The sequence below is a fragment of the Centrocercus urophasianus genome, unplaced genomic scaffold (genome assembly GCF_019232065.1).
Source record: "Centrocercus urophasianus isolate 14NV4802_14NV808 unplaced genomic scaffold, USGS_Curo_1.0 seq_18, whole genome shotgun sequence".
NCBI lineage: Eukaryota > Metazoa > Chordata > Aves > Galliformes > Phasianidae > Centrocercus > Centrocercus urophasianus.
In genome coordinates, this window is record NW_024884733.1 from 6263543 (window position 1) to 6281318 (window position 17776).

At 40.5% G+C, this 17776-nt stretch overlaps 1 protein-coding gene across 1 annotated transcript in view; it reads right to left on the reverse strand.

Moving 5' to 3' along the window:
- The window catches only part of NOTCH2 (notch receptor 2), an 80395-nt gene that overhangs the window by 29017 nt on the left and 33602 nt on the right, over positions 1-17776 (reverse strand). The window contains exons 6-14 of the mRNA XM_042819448.1: positions 12708-12941; positions 11993-12148; positions 10722-10910; positions 9479-9592; positions 8196-8309; positions 4638-4871; positions 4093-4203; positions 2242-2434; positions 404-549 (exon numbers count right to left, since the gene is read on the reverse strand). Of these exons, the coding sequence (XP_042675382.1) occupies positions 404-549; positions 2242-2434; positions 4093-4203; positions 4638-4871; positions 8196-8309; positions 9479-9592; positions 10722-10910; positions 11993-12148; positions 12708-12941 (1491 nt within the window). The remainder of the gene's footprint in view (positions 1-403; positions 550-2241; positions 2435-4092; positions 4204-4637; positions 4872-8195; positions 8310-9478; positions 9593-10721; positions 10911-11992; positions 12149-12707; positions 12942-17776) is intronic.

The following is a 17776-nucleotide window of genomic DNA, read 5'->3' on the forward strand; positions in this document are numbered from 1 at the left end:
ATATCTTCAAGGAAGAATTATCCTTCCAAATAACCTTATGTCCCCATTGAATTGCTTCTACACTTAAGAAAACTGATGTCATTTGGATGGCACCAAACTTCCAATAATGTCTCTTCAGATCCCAGTGCATTTACATAGACTGTATAGATCAGTTTAACTTTCTTACAAAGTAAATTGCAATTAGGACATTTCTTCGTAGGTTCAAACAAGGCTTAAGTACAATCTTAAAAAGCTTAAAAATTCTGTGCAGTTGTACCACATCTATGTTCAACTGTAATTCAACTTTATATAACCATGGCATTTTCCTTCTCAATTCCTATTTCCAAAAAGTTTAATGAAAATATTAAAATGCCATTAAAAGTGCAATGAAGTGAAAAGAACAACACTCTCTATGAATTTTCACCTTTGAATCCTTTCTTGCAGGTACATCTATATCCATTCAGCAGATCCTCACAAGTTCCTCCATTTTGGCATGGGTTTGATTTACATTCGTTCCCTTCTGTTGAACAGTAATCTCCTACCCAGCCTGGGTCACAGACACATTTGTACCTTCAAAGGGAAGAGCAACACGAATGAGAGAACATTTTGGAATAATTCCTCTTCACTCCAAAAAACTGAAAATAAACCACCCTTAAAAAACACACTTCCCTCCTGCTAACAGTTTCCACAAAGCACTTAGACAGCAACATGCTTCTGCTTTGATAAGTCCATCTCAACACATTAAAAAAAAAAAAAATTATAGAAAGTGGAGAAGAAAAGTAGGTTTCGAAGATGAATAGACTAATTTAAAACAAAGTAATGGTTACAAATGAAAACAGGTGGTTGGAAGCAGCAGCAATGTACTGCATCATGTTTCAAAATCTGAAGCAGCTCTCCACCCATATGACATAGACCCAAAGACTTACTGAATCACCCTGGACTCCAGTCACACAAAATGTACGCTGGCCTCCTTCCCCATCACGTAGACAATACTTACTTTATCTCACACCAAGCATAAGGTGCACACAGGCATAAACAAGAACACAGGTGACCAGTGATGAACAATTTTATTTTTCAACTTTACGTGAAGGCTGAACCTGACATAAAGGCAGCCATCCTGTCAGCTCAAAAAGTGCTGAATCCTGTCCTACAGCAGTGGCAGAACCCTTCCTTGCCAAGTGCTGACAACACCTTCCAGGACACAACATGCATGGAAGCCACTACTACCTCTGGGCCAACTGGACAGTTTCATAACTATGGTCCTGTCCCTCCCTCCACTTGTCAGCTCCACAGCCCCTGTGCTCCCAAAGCCCGTGTCATTCATTCACCATGGATTCATCCCTAACAAAAAGAGGTCTTGATTCAAGGCTCACAAAGTCAGCATTTGGTCTTCCTGGATGGGATGATTCAGCAACAACTGCTCCCATCAGAATGGCCAGAAAAAGCTTTCTTTTCTTCTCACAGGCATGCAACAGTGTGACTAAAGCTGATTAAATCTGCCTTGGATATGCTGCTCTAAGACAACCACTGCTCAACAATACATCTCCTTATCTTGAGAAAGCTGCTAGAGGAAACAGTCAACTGCATTCCATCAATGTACCAACTTTAAAACAGGATGCCTTGTTTAGAACAAATAAATAAAACACCAGCCATCAACTTTTTCCCTAAAAGCAGATGACTGAGATGGAGGGCATAAACTCATTTTTACCTTCTTCTTGACTTTTCATCCTGATCTTCTCTTCCAAGCCTTGAAGTACCACCTTTATACAATATCCCCTATGATTGGTTTTTACACCAAAATTTCTCCACCTGATCTTCCAAAACTGCTCTGCCTCCTAGTTTGAGTTATCTGCTTGTTCCTTCATGCAGAGTATTTGGTTAGCAATAACAGCTCTAGTCACAAACACACCCTCCACACTCAATGCTTTAGACTTTAATGAAATAAGTATGCGCTGTTTTTCAACAATTTTATTTGGAACTATTTCTTTATTTTAATTGCATTCACTCTATTAGATTGAATTACTGAACTCTCCCTTTCAATGGTGCCCACAGAGGGTAGAAAAAACTCATGCTGAAACAGCACAAAAGGCAGCTAGAGAATAAAAGTCTGCACCTTACTGGGATTATTTCACGGCCAGCAAAGAAGTAATATGAGGAATTAAAATTCAGAAATCTCTAATCAAGGCAGAACTCAGGGTGGTGGGGGCAGGGAAGAAAGTATAAAAGGCAGTAGATACATTTGATGCTACAGTAAGGACTCACCCACTAACAACGTGCGTGCAGTTGCCATGTACACAGGGATTACTAAGACAGCCATCTGCCTGCGACTGACAGTGAGGATGATGGTAACCTTCAGGGCACACACACCGAAAGCCATTGACTTCATTTATACATGTTCCACCATTATTACAGGGGCTGGATGCACATTCGTCAATATCCACATTACAACGTGGGCCTAAAAAATACAAACCCAACCAAAACATTCCTTATTAAGACGTATTTCTTTCAAGAACATTTGTCCTGCAGGTCTGTAAGATCATGTGGTTGAGACAACTCTGTAAAGCTGAAGCAGAGGTGCAGATCTTGCATGTTTAAGTGGCTTTAACTGAAGACACAGAGTGTTTCTGAACCTGGAAAACAACACCTATGCTCAACAAGTATTTACAAACCACTCAAGAATCTCAACGGAGCTGCATTGAAAAAAAAAAATCAGTAATCAACATTCAGTTTCATTTTTGGAAAGCCAAAATCACTCAACTGTATTGTATTTGGAACAAACCTCTTGAGCTCCACTTGTCAAAGCCTTTCTCTTCTGTGCTAAAAGTACCTACCCTCTGCACAACCCATACTGCCATACTGTCTGCAGCAAATATAGGCCTTGTGGTTAATTGCGTAAAAGGAACTCTAAATAACACCGTACCCTGTTTTGCCTCCTCTCTTCACAGTTTGTGCCAGAATTGCTAAATCCTGCAAATATTGACCATAAGAATGAGTGAGACTGCAAAGCTAAGCTGAATGAGTAGCGAAGTTGAAAAATATTTTTAACGTATAGAAAGCACAAAGTATCAAGAGCCCAGCAGGCCAGCTCTTTAAATACAAGAACGGGTCAATTCATCACATCTCTGAATTGTTTCAGCAGATAACAGTAAGAAATCCAGTAGGATAACAAACATAGTATGACAATGAGGGAGACCAAAGGCAAGAATGATCACTGCTATGGACACAAGAACATCACCGTGACAGAGTCAATGGCAGAAAGAAGCTTTAGAAGTTTAAAAAGATGCCAAGAGAAACACAAAAAACACATGAAACCTCTTAGTACTGCTTCTAATGCATTTCAGATCAGTCCTAATTAGAATCATTCAGTAATAAACAGTAAACAGACATGAGAAAACTGCTACAAATGGTACCAACTGCCTTACAACAATTATTTTATGAGCATGCTATCCCACGTGCCTCAAAACGTATTAAGTCCATTATAAACAGTGCTGAGATGTGCTGTAGTCATCAGAACCAGCCAGTCCTGATGCAGACGTACAGATCTGAGCATGGATTTAAAAGCACATAAAAGCTTCTTTTTTCAGTCTTGTTTTTTTTACGATTTTACACAATTTAGAAGAGGAGACAGCACAGATCACATCATGAAATAGAAGCATGGCAAAAAGTGGGTTATCGAGTTGGAAGCTTCTAAGCGGAAAGCAGTTCATTACAACACTGACTTCATGCTTTGCTTTTGCTGAAAGAGAAATATTAGTCGTGGTCCAAGCCCAAGGCACAACCTAATCCAACACCTGTCTACATTGTTCACAGTCTGTGCTCCTGGAAAGAAGCTGTGAATAATAAACCAAAGTCACATGGTTTTATTTGTTATAAAACCGAGAACCATGAATTAGACGTAATTACCTAACTAGAATGGCATCTCACAGCACAGATCAGACCATATCTCCACTTGGTGTAACTCGCTGTAATGTAAGACACTGCGATTCAAAGATCAGAAGGATCTACTGAGATATTAACAGAGTCCCTCGCAATCAGTACGCAGAGAACAACTTCCTTAGCTAACAGGATAACTATCACCAAAACAACCTAAAGCTATCAGGTAGCTGAATTTACCTGTAAATCCAGGTTTGCAAGCACAGTTGTAGCGATTAATGCCATCAATGCAGTCCCCGTGAACACACGGGTTACTTGCACAGTCATCAAAGTTATTCTCACAGTTCACTCCTGGAAAAAAGATAAATTAAAGGAATAAGGAGATCAAATCTTAGCAAGATGAACAACAAAACCATTCCCCGGAAAGAGGAAAATTAAGAACCCCACCTGCTACAAAGTTACATAGGCAACCTAAAACAAAATAGTAAGGCATTTAGAACAACATACCTATTTTTTTTTCAGCCAATGTACCTGACTGAATCTTTGGGGTTTAAAGAGCAGGTAAGCTCTTCCAAGACTATCTGCAGTACATGTGTGAGCTACTCAGTTCACACAGACACAGGAAAACGCAGCAACCAAAATTAACGTGAAGGTGAGAGTTGCTTTAGGCTTTTTACAGTAAACTTATCCTACATACAAATACAGCACGCACCAGAGGAGAAGTAAGAAATAATTAAATCTTGAATCCTATTACAATCCAATCCTTCTGCTTGTCCCTTATGTACCTGAAGTGCCCAGCAAACAGTTGCATTGGTAGCCGTTCACCAAGTCAATGCAGCGCCCTTGATGGAGGCAAGGATTGCTGTGGCATTCATTGATCTGCTCACTGCATATGGCACCCATGTAGCCAGGACTGCATATACACGTGTATGAATCGATTCCATCTTGACATTCACCATGGTGGCAAGGATCAGGATCACAGTTGTTGATGTTCTCCTCACACAAAACACCAGTAAAACCTAGGGAAAAATGGCCAATGACCGTAATTAACTGGTACAGTGCTGCAGTGGATAGAATGCACGGGAAGTGTCATACTACAGACATTAGCAAACTGGTGGGCAGAACACCAGGGGTAACTGAGCACCTCAACTGCTGGCCATTTTCCAGCCCTGAAAAACAACTGACTTTTCCACTGCTCACAGAACAACACCTCACAAGGAGAATCCTGGCATCAGAAGCATTACCTTCATTATATTCAGAAGAGTAGCAGTGAGAGAAAAACATACACCTCCACAAAATATTTACTTGCATCAATATAAACTACCTGAAGGGTCTCTCCTGTCATTATTTCCTCTACACAGCACTGGAAATTTGACTTTTTCAATACATGAAATTACTGCAAAGATGCTGCAGAAACCTTCCCAAGGGGACTCTCTTGGCTCATGCCACAGTTTCTGCAGCTCTGTTTATTGAAAAGTCTCCTGTTCCTCTCATTGGAAAACTTTTCAATAACTCCAATCAAACACCAACTGCAAATTCATGAAAGACTGCATGCAATCTCCTCTTCAGTTAGGAGCAATGAAACAAGCATTAGTTTGGCCTGTTTCATTCTGCTTCAGCTGGGAAACATCCTGAGCAAGAGCAGACAGAATTTGTTCATGAGAAGGGCTAAAAAAAAAACAAAATAAAAAAAATCAGGAAGATAAGAACAGCAAACAACTCCCTCAAGAGCCCTGTTTTCCATGATGAAACAGGGCTATATGAAACAGGGACTATTTAAATAAATGGATCTCACAGATGATGTTTTAAAGCCACAGCTCACGCTGCCTTCCAGCAGGTGGAGATAAGGAAGGCAGAACTTCAAATTTCAGACATTAACTGGAGACTGATACAAACCAAGCTGCAGGGAATTTCAACAGCTGAAGAGTGATTCTCACCTGAGCACAACAAGTGGATAACAGGCTCCCCATTTTTCATACAGGTTTGTGGCTAGTTCTCTGGTCAAACATACCAGGTGACGGCTAACATTTCCAAGTTCTGCGAACGTATGCATGGATGAATGGGTGTGGAAGTAGGTGGGGAGAGGGAAGGGAAGCTAGTTAGAGAGATGGATATAAAAAGATGTTAGGGAAGGAAGAAAACCAAACCCATAAGAGAACGAACAGTGGCAAAAAAAAAAAAAAGACGGGATAGAGGGAAGGAAAAGAGGAAAGACCTAAGACAACTCAAGAAAAAGAAAAGCCAGGATCTACCACTGGGAAGGAGAAGTGGAATAATGCCAGAAGGGAAAGAAAAGACAAAAAGCAAGCAGTAAATAGAGCTATCTGTACAGCATTCGGCCAAACATTTTGCAGTTTTCAATCAGTTCTGCAGCTGGCGAATAGCATTCAGGGAACATACATCACTCATATTATGAGATTAATAAAGCAAGAACACATTCAAACATGATTTTCCAATAACTGACCTGACCCAATGATGAATTTCATATTTCAGTCTTAGAAGGCTGTCAATATTAAATATTATACTTAGCATACATTTGTTTAAAAATAACAAAAAAGATTTTTCTCCTACTGTAGCTCAGCTGAACTACTTTAAGACCAGGCATATTTCTCAATCTTTTAACTGAACAACATACCTTAATGATGTACAACTTCCTCTCCCTCTTTGTAGACAGAGTTAGATTAGGAAAAAAAAAACAAAACAAAATCTGAATACGGAAATAACTCCTCAGAGAGGACAGAAAATAGCCCCAGTACAGAGCCCTTCTTCCATCTTCAGTCAAAGCACAAACCAATTTACTAAGAGCTGCTGCTGAAGTCACATATCCATTTGGTTGCTTCCAGGCTGTTCCTTGAAAATGCTCCATGAACTACGTGCCATCACAGTAGTAGCAGCCTTCCTTTCTCATCTAGTAAAGAGGATCTCTGTACTGAGACGGCTCCCAGTAGTTCAAAACCCAAATTCAGAGCAAGTTTGGCAAAACACAGCTCTCCGCACTGTCAGACACTACACGATCCCAAACTCTGCAATAAGCTCTGCAATGAATTAATATTTTATCTCTGCACTCTCAGGGAATGAAAGCAACCAGACCCCCATGAGAAGGACCTTCTAGGGTGGACTCCAAGTTTGGCAAGGACTTGAGCTTTTTCTCCTTCTGTCAAATTATTCTATCGTGTGACACATACAAAAAAAAATATCTGGCAATAACTGTTCCTCTCCTGATTAGAACTACTTTAGACCCTACTTCCAACATGTTGTTTCTTCATGGAGTCTGGGTAAGGCTGTGTGTGAAAAGAGCAGGAAGGAGGTTCTAGGCTGATTTCAGCTGTATTCTGTACAGGGCAGAATAAATCACTGAAGTCAAATGAATTTGCCTGAACAACCTGATTACTGGAATGATTCAAAATAAGAAAAATTGTGCATAAATCTGACCAAGCTGACAAAACATTTCCAGTACAGAGGCAGTCCAGGAATTTTCAGCTACTTCCATAATGGAAGAGCTAAAGCCAACACATTCCATGCCTGGTCAGTCTGAATCTGCATCATGAACAATTCCACTTAGCATTAACTGAAAGCAACCAAAAGTTGTTCCTCGCTGAGTATTAAGGTGCAACAGCTTTGAACTCCTTACATCCTCAAATTTGACCAAATGTAAAAAACCTACAGGTAAAAATACATCTACATCACTCCCAGTGGCTGAAAGACAAGAAAACAGTGCAATTAAACCTGACGCTTCTAAACGTGCAACTGATCAAGCAGCAAAGGAATTCAGTGCATTAAAAACAGCTCCATCCACAGCTGTCAAAGTTTCTGTACGATGCTTGACAAATCACTTAAATTACATGACTGTAGGCTGCTACTGTGTGACATTTCTTCTAGTGGGCACAATTTTTACAGTACTTCTGCCTTTCAGTTTTGTCATAAAATAGCCTCAAGCAGGTAATCAATCAGAAAAGTAGTACTGCTCTGTCCACCTCTTGTTCTTCAACTGTATACTATACAATCCAACTTGTAAGAAGAAAGCCACAGACATAAGGCTTCACACTGGTGTTTTTCTATTCAAGAACACCATAGTCAATACAGAAGCAGATGTCACCTTTTGGAAAACAAGGGTTGGGGCTGAAAGAGGAAAGCCAGAAATCTCAGCAACTGTGAACTCACTGCTGTCACAAGTGAAAAGGTTTCTACACTTAATTCTGTTCTCTGCCGCAAAGAAGCAGATAAAGCTACAAAGCAAACAAGAAGTGTTTCAAAGAAAGAAAACACTGACACTGCTTTGAACGCTGCTTTTTGCATCTAGGTTACGTGCAATCTTCAGTCCAGAGGCTCTGAACACGACTAACCTGTGGCACACTGGCACTCATAGCCATTGGGATGGTCGATGCACTTGGCTCCATTGAGGCACGGTGTGCTAGAGCAGTCATCTATATCAATCTGACACACTGCACCACTGAATCCTGAAAGGCAGAACGACAGTGAAAATTCAGAGGCAATTTGAAGCATTTAAAACCAAACAACTGTATTATCAGGAATGATTTAGTAGCAAATCCTTAAAACCACCCAAACGTAAGCTTCAATCTAAACTCAAGTGCACCATTAAACATACACACCACGCCCTGGTTTCTTCATTCAACCCCCCAATCAAAACAGTTTCTATTCCCCAGGTCAGCGAAGCCTCAGTGTGAAAACAGAGATGGCCAAGTCAAACAGAAATAAAGCAAATGGAGCACAAGCAGTGGCTGCTACCGACCAGCAGCCTGCCTTTAAAACTGAGAGGCCATGAATGAAAACCTTCCAGTAATCAAGACAACTAACTGAAAATTAAACACTAATGCATACTTTATTAGAGCCTTCAGATTGGAATTACTGCAGCAGCAGGGAATGTGATGTAATACAGCACTGTATCTTTCTACATACTTTTTGAAAGAGGCAAACTATCAACAGGTTATGTCACACAATGCAGATTCTTAGGCACTTAAAGAAACAAAAAAAATCAAAATTCCAGGAATGTTTCTTATAGGAAGGTACCAAAGGAAGAATGGAATATGAGCTAGAACATCATTACTCTATGAGAAGGAATGCAAAACAGGCTTTTGGTGAGTATCTTCCGGTGTCAAAACTTCTTGCGAGCCACCAGGAAGATAAGGGATGCTTACTTTGTAGCTAACACTGATCCTCCAGCTCAGCATTTGTTTTTCCATTCTAATAAAGTGGAGACCCAACCTGCCTTCTTCCTCATGCAAGCAACATAAGCTATACTGATGGAAATATGGCTTCTGCCTAAAAACCTATTAAAAAAAAAGGCATGCAGACACTCTGATTTTATAATGTGTTTAGAATTACTTAACTACTGTCACTGAGATATTCACAACAATGTATGCTCTTGCTGCATTCAACTCTTTAAGGTGAGACATCCAACCATTTCTCAACACTTAGCAGCTACAGGCACGATCACACTGCCAAACAAAACATACCCTACTCCAACTTACCAGCGACTGCAATAAACTCAAACAGATGCTGTACCACGACTACAGAAACTCCGAAGAAACACTGCCTGCAGCCTTTCACTGGTTATCTAATGAATTCTTGGTAAGGTGAAGCAGGAAAAGCTTCCAGAAGTACTCACCAGGAGGACAGACACAGAGGAACCGGTTTACTTTATCAAGACACTCTCCATTGTTCACACAGGGATTGCTTAGACACTCATCAATATCTTCCTCACAGTGAACACCTTTAAAACCTATTAAAAATAATATAAGATTTGACTGAAGGCTTTTAAAAGCATCCCCACCAGTGTAACTGCTTCTTTTATTAGTGTTGAAAGATTAAAGCTAGTTCTGTTGCAGTAAAATTTGCTGTTTGGACAGAAACTATGAGGGAAGAGGTATGTTTTCTGGTACATTTTCACCAGAGGTGGAAATGGATGTTGAGTGTCTGCAACTCCGTAATGGAAGAATTCTGTGTTGTATTTACAGCCAGTGTTTTCCTTTATTTGATGAGAAGGGACCATGTTTTACCTCCTTGGAAGGGCATCAATTTGAGTATGCACCCACGTAAGGTAAAACATAATGAAACAATCACAGCAAATAGCTAAAAAAGCCTCAAGTTAAACAAATGACAGAATAAAAGAAAAATACTAAGAGGGGTAAAATAACTGGGACTAGAGTCCCACCTTTCAGAGCAGATTTGATCTGAATAAAAATTTATTCTGGTTTTCGTGGTATTAAATGATCACCTGCAGGGGTCACAATCTTTTCGTTATACTTTACACAACTGCCCAGCTGGCAACATGCACGCTTTATTACCACTTCCTTTCAGAAAGCAAAATAGCAGACTACATAGGTCACTGGTATGCTGGATGTGTTAATTTTGGACAAGCATAATCTCAACTAACTTTTTTAGCACATTTTTTTCAGGTCAAAAGGAAGCCTGCATTATGTGGGAGCATTTTAAGAAGGAAAAATACAAAAAACAACAATTTCATCCAGAAACATCATATGCACATCTCAAAATACAATGACTCTTAAAGTTTGCACCTCCTTTGCTTCCATAAACATAAGTTTCTGCACCCACATTTTACTGAGCATAGCAACAAACACATTCACATACTCCAGGGTGGCAGACTACCTTTCCTCACGGATGTAGAGATTGGTTTCTCTCTCAGTCCTTTAATTGTTTTCTGCCTCCCCACACAAATGCCAAGTCCGCCTGGCTGGAGCCACCACAGAAAGCACTCTCAGTGTTTCATTTAGCCTCACCCCACTGCAATTTTGTGTTCCACCTCAGCGGAGTTGGCAATCTTCCCTCTGTTCCTCCTGATTTTTTTCCACATTTCTGGAAGCCCCTTCCTAGTTAGAATCTCCCCTCACCTGGCATACAGAGACACGTGAATCCTCCAATTTTATCCAGACAGGTGGCATCGTTTTGGCACGGATTAGAATGGCACTCGTTGATGTCCATTTCACAGCGAGGTCCTGTGTATCCCTTCAAACACTCGCAGTGAAAAGAGCCTTCTGTGTTCACACATTTCCCAGCGTGTTCACACGGATTGCTGTTTGCTGCAAGAAAGATAGGCGCGTGTGGCAAAACCTTTCCTCTGACCAGAAAAGCCACAGAATCCTTTATTAGTCATGGTCTTTTTCAGTGGTCATTCCTTCCTGACAAGTAATACAGGGGAAAGGACTGTTCACTGCTATGAGGAAAGGCTAGTGTGACTGAAGAGAACATGCAGCAGTTAATTGCTGTCAGAGGCAAAAAGAAAGGTTACCATCATTACCACAAGTCCTTATTAATAATAACAGTTGTTAAAAATAGGGCACTGGGTGTCAAGGATTAGAGAACTAGTGATGCTTTGAAGGCCTTATCTCTAGACCATCTTTTTGATTTACCTCTTTCCTGAGGCTGTCAATGTATCACCAGAGCCACAAAACCAAATTTGCCCTTCATATATTTTCAGAAAGGAACAGCCCTTTTATACAAGGCAGACTGAGGAATTAAATTCAAAGAAATGCCTCTTTCCAATACTTTCATACTGGTTAGGCGTTCCCCTCTTGCAGCACGCTCCAGTACATAAACTAGCACACACAAAACTGTCAGCAAGTTTGTGAAAGTCCAGCTAATTCTCAAAACACAACAGGGTGATATAAGAGAAGTACTAAAAGCCCATGCAATCACTAGTCTCAGAAAGCACTCATATGCTCATACGCTGGTGCCAAAGCCTTCATTTATTTCTGCTGCAAGGGAATCTGCAATAGCCCCCCCTGGAAACTGAGGTACTTCTGTTGCACCCTGCAGGTCACTGCCAGCTTAACCACTGTCCCTGTGCGTGCTCCTCACACAGAGCTCTAACCCTGCCGCTCAATGAAAAATGGTTAAGTCCATCACCTCACTGTCTTCCATATTACAGAAGCTAAAAGGTTCAAGCACGGACAGCTACCCCAACTCAGCACATTGCCATGAGTCCCACACAAGATTTAGAACTCATCTAAAGATGCTGAAACAGAAAAGGGAAAGCAGGAAAAGAGTCTCACTTGCATTGAGAAGCTATGACAAAACATGCATACTTCTTCCTACATTAGTTTATTAAAAAAAGAAACTGACCCCTGGTTATCATACTCACCAACAGAAAAGAGAAACTTACCCATTGCACATTCATCCACATCCTCAGTGCAGTCTGCTCCCTTATGGCCTTGAGGACAGGTGCAGATATAGTGTCCATTCACAGGATTGGTATCACACAGGGCTCCTTTCTGGCATGGATTGCTAACACATGCATCATCCAAGTGGCACAGAAGACCTAGAGAAGCATACAGGCGTTCGTTCAAAAAAAAAAAGTGAGATACAGCAGCCAGACCATATATTACACAATTAAATTACCCATCTTGGTATTTCAAACAGAGACTCCCACATCCAGAGTCTTACAGAGCTCAACTCAGGCTTCAACTACCAGAGTTTTCACTACGCACTTATGGAACATCATATTTAAACACAGACTGTGACTTCAGAGGTCTCTTCAGCCTCCTGGAGTGCTGCAGTTGCTTACTACTACTGAAGTCACCTCCTGGGAGCAGTTAACTAGCTCTTCTCTCTTAACAAGAGTGATGATTATTCTGGGAGCTGAAAACATTTCCTTACAATATAAACTGTAAAACTCTTTCAGCTTAATACAAATAGTCCTTTGTTCCTAGCTGCAGATATTTAAGAAGTCTTTGCTCGTGGACAGTACATACTTCCTTTTGTCTTTTGATCGTAAAACACATAAAAATAAATACACCATTTTAAGTACATGCACAAACTTCAGAGTTACGAAGTATTTTTCTTTTAGCACAAGAGCTACAAAGGTTTCCCATCCTTACCTGCCTTTCCTTCTGGACAAATGCAAGAAAACGAAGCCACTCGATCAATGCAAGTGGATCCATTAGCACAGGAGGCCGTGAAGCAGTCATCAATGTTCTTACTGCAGTCATCCCCACTCCAGCCATTCACACAGACACAGGCATAGCCTCCATTGTGGTTGGTGCAGGTACCTCCGTTCTGACAAGCGTTGGGCTGCAGCTGACATTCGTCAACATCTTCAGTGCAAAACTGGCCTGATGCACAGAGAGGAACAGGTTTTATAAAAGTTCATGCTGTGATACGAGAAGATTCCAGAACAGACAGCACAATAAGAAAAACACTTCAAATTGACTGTCACTTCTTATTTCAGGGACACACAGAAAGACACAAGCCTGAGAACTTCCAATGGTGCTGCTGTCAAATTACACAAGTCAACTGACATCCCTACACGGCCCCAAAGAGGGAGTGAACTGCAAATTAGCTGGAAAAGTTACAGGAAGAGAGCCAGAAGACAGCCTGCAGCATATATACATACATCTGAGAAGATTTGAAAATGCAGCAGCCAGAGGGACTAAGGAGAAGAGAGCCTCACAATGAAGGAAACATTCTGGCCAACAGCAAAGTAACTGTCAGTAGAACTCACTTTTCCTACATAATTACGCCATGAATACTACTTTATAAGGAAGAATCTTTGAGATTCCTCTACCTGAAATATTCATTTTCTTCTTCCCAGTTCCCACACACAGCCTCTTTTTTTTATTTTTATTTTTTAAAGCCAATCCCAAAAAACCCAACCACATCCCTGATAAAATAACTACTCTCTAACAACACGGAAGATGTATTGGAGGGAAGAAAAGAAACACACACTGCATCTGGGAGCCATACAGAGAAGAGCTACCAAGTGCAACCTACTGAGATCACCTTCACCAGGCATATTTCACAGTCACAGCTCCAGCAATCTCTACAGTTTGTGCTTCCAAAAGCATTCACTCATCCACAACCACTTCGATCCATCACTACGATCTGGAAACTAGCACTTACACCAATATTTTGTTTAAATACTTAGTTATCTCACGGTTTACCATTAGTCTGATGGTTTGGTTTTTTTTTTTTTTTGTTTATTTATTCTTATTTTGAGTTTCTTCAGTGGCTAAAAACTAATGGCTACGTACCAGCTCATTTCTTCCCAGGCTGCTATATGGGAGCAAACGTGCAACCACATCACACTGCTCACAGCCCACAAACTTCTTTGCAATAAACTATTTCCAACCTTTCTGTTACATTAAGAACTCTGAAACTGGAAGCTTTTTTTTTTTTTTTTAAATACTTAATTTCAGTATTTTTTCAAGGTTCTTCATAAAAAGCTGGCATCACATCACATAACACCAAAAGACCTTTATCATATGATGAGATTAGATTAATTTGATTTAAAGCTTTTTTTCTTTTTTTCCCCTCCAGCTGACCCCACTTCCCTCTCTAGCTTCCAGAAGCTTTCCATTAGCTGGGCCAAGACTGGTTTAAGTAACTGTGTTGCTATTACCAAGACCCTCCCCTTCTTCATTTCCAGCTATTTAATCAGGTGCACGGTTATATTTGTCTGGAATTCTCCTCTTATTCCAAGAATAAGAAACCTAAGGACTGGCCCCACATCCTTGCTGCCAATTCTGCTAGGCTTCAGTTTATTCAGGATTGCCAATTTAAAAGCACTTATTGGATGTTGCTCAATTGTCACTACATTTAATAATGGCCTACAAATTCTGATGCAAGCGTGTGCAGATCTTCAGTTCACAGAACAAAAACATTTAGTGTTTCTCAAAGTACACCTTAGCCATCTCCATTTGTGATACTCAAACCACGATTCCCCTTCTTTTCAAACTACTTAAATAAATCTCAGCCTTCAGCCCTGTGAGTCCTGGACTTTTTCCCTTTGTGGCAAAAGAATAAAATGAAAAGTAGAAGTAAGAAAGGAGTTGCACAACTGACTGTTCTGTGCAAGTGCTCCTTCCTTCAGCAGGAAGACCTCAAGCCCAGGATTTTATCGTTTGAAGAAACAAGATAACATTTCAGTAGCAGCACTAACAACAATAGAGCTTTCAGAATTAAAACTCATTTCCTGGATAACTTCAGAGAACAGTTGGGGAGGAAACCTAACACTTACATTGCTACCTACACAACAGCTCTCTGCACGACACAAACCAAAACCACGCATTTGTCATAGTAGAAGTTGCCTGTTCATTAGCTTATCAGCAACCAAACTGGAAAGAATTGGTTATCTCAGACTGGTTCCTAGCAGTCATGTGTATCTTGCATCATCAACACAACTGACTTCCTTTAAAAAAAATAATCAAGACATTATTTGCTTATTATAAAAGACATTTTCCTTCTCCTCTTGGAGGAGGCCCAACAAAGATCAAAGAATGCATGCTCTCATTTGCAGCAGAACTGTTTTGCAGAAACATTCTTGCAGCACCTACATCCTCCTTTTGGCTGCAGCCAATTTAAGCTTGGTGTCACTGAGGCGTGAACCATTTTCAGCTCTGATGCTGCCCCACAGAAGTTCTATGCCTTTCTCAAATCATTTGTCCTGTGATGCACTGAACAGCACTCTTGAAATACAGTTTTCAGGTTTGGGTTTTTTTGTCAGTGGCATGTGGTTTGTTTTGTTCTTTTAAAGCAAGTTTGGTGAAGATTATCCCCTTAAACTGTCTGGATTTGCTATTGCCTTCCCATTTGAAATATCACAAGCCTTATCAACCCTTTGTGATGATTTTCTTTTTTCCCAGCACTTGCAATCCATTTCTGTAAAGGACAGTATCAAGTGACATCACCGCTGTGCTTGCAAGAACTCTAGGCTAGTCCATGTTTCCACCATCCTGCAGAAATTATTTTTATAAGGAGTAACAACACCTCCACAAAAGAGGAAAAATGCAGAGTTTAAGGTTCCTTGAGTGATTCAACTGTGTTTCAAGAATGTAATGTAAACACATTATATTTGAGCTCCTTATATTCGACCTCCATTCAGCGTCCCAAATGTATCATGCTCCTTTTGCAGCTATTAGATCACAATCACATTAGTGTTTAATTATGAATACGAATGAAGCACAGCCTCATCTTTCTGCAGTTTATTTTAAAGAAAATGAAGATTAAACTCAGAGTACAAGAGAGGTGTAAATGAGGAATTAACTATTGCATTGTACTGCTGGCTACTTTAATGAAAAAGGCTTGTTCTCTACTGAAGCTCTAATTGAAAGCCAGATTTAAACAAGGTCCAGGCAAAAATGTACCAACCCAAAATAGCACAACGCAAGCAGAACCTATCAACCTAATGACATTCATTAGCACCCACAGTCTCATTACCTCCAGGCAAAACAATAACAGGCTTCAGAAGATTTCGGAACTATTTTTTAAATTATTACAAACATGAGACCAAAGTTTAAGGCTACTGAGTTGGTGAGAATACAAAGCAACTCCAAGCTCACTGAAAATGCTTGAGATCTTATTGCTGATTTGTGAGCTGAGGGGCCTGTAGATGCATTACACAGCACAAAGTCTTCAAAAGAGAAATGAGACCCAGTATTTATAAGAAACCCATCGATTGCTTATCTGTGCTCTTTAATCTTTAAGCGTTAACAACACAAGATTAATGGTCAATATTGGTAATTCTTCAAGACAGTTTCCTCTTCCAGAAACTTGCGCACATATATGATCTATATCTGGCTTCCAAAAAGGCCCTCCTGCAAAGCAGCAACACCACTTAATTCTCAGAGAGACCAAACCGTGGTCACAGCACTCAGCATCCCGAAAGGGCTGGGGTGTGCTCCCAAAATGGCCTCAACTCCTTGTGCAAACACCACCAAAAGATGAGCATTTTGGGCATCTGCTGCAAACAAAAGACCTGATGATTCTGCTTTTTTGCAGCCCAGATTTCCATGCAGTGTCTGTCTTGTGAGCTCCTTGAATGGCTTTTTCACAGTGAGCATATGACACAAACAAGGACTTAATTTCAAATTTCTCAGTGAATAACCTTCATAAGATTTCTCTCTGACACTGGTAGATCTAAATTAAGTGAGGCAGAACTTCCCTTACATTTTACTTGAGGGATGCATCTTGACTTAACTGCAATGGAACTAAGCCTATTTACTCGTAGCAGCGCACTTGGTCACCTTTCCTGCTTTCTGCTTACTAAGAAGAGTTGAGTCTTTCATTCATAAACTGAAACTCAGCTTCCAAGTGCAAACTTCTATTTGGCTTAACCAGAAGTTTCAACAGTTACTTCCCCACTTGTGCTTTTGCTGCTTTTACTTACATTTCTGAAAGAAACACTGCAAAAGCAGTGTGAGCTAGGGAAGATGTGAGCTTACATAATGCTGCCAGCTCAGATCCACAAATCACACACTTTAACGGGCATGTAAAAACACACATAAAACACAACAAGAAAGGAAGCACAGATTACTCCGAGAAACTAATAAAAGCCTAACCTGACCTTGATATTTGCAGAGCCTGGGAAATCAGCAAAATGCCGACTCAGGTTTTGAGTGACCTTGTACAAAGTAAACAGCAAGTCCATACTGTATTTCTAAATTGAAAACTAGAAGTAGAAAAAGGGAACAGCCTTCAATTCTTATGGCTTTTCACCTACTATGAAACTAAGTTACTTCCTGTACGTTTCCCTTCAGAAAAGCCGTAAGGAATACAGCAGACGAGGCACGTGGGCTGCTCCCATTGACAGACCCCTGGGCTCAGGAGATTCTCCTTCAGCAGACGTAGGATTCAGTGGCCTGAGGCCCAGCATGCAGCTGTGCCAGTCTGCATCAATGAGAAATAGCCTCCTGCTTCAGCTACTTTTAATACAAAGAAAGCAAAGTTTACAAAGGTAAGGCAGCACGTTAAATGCGTGCAATCCTACACAAAGACTAGAGTATTAGCTTCGGACGAATAAGAAACCTAAATGGTCGCCCTGGGAAGCAGCAACAGATGAATCCAAAAGCTGATGTCACTGAGCCATACACTCTGCATAAAATCCAATTTGAAGGCAGGAAACCAGACTGATCCTACAGCTGAATGCAGGCAGGACCTTCTGTCGGTTCAA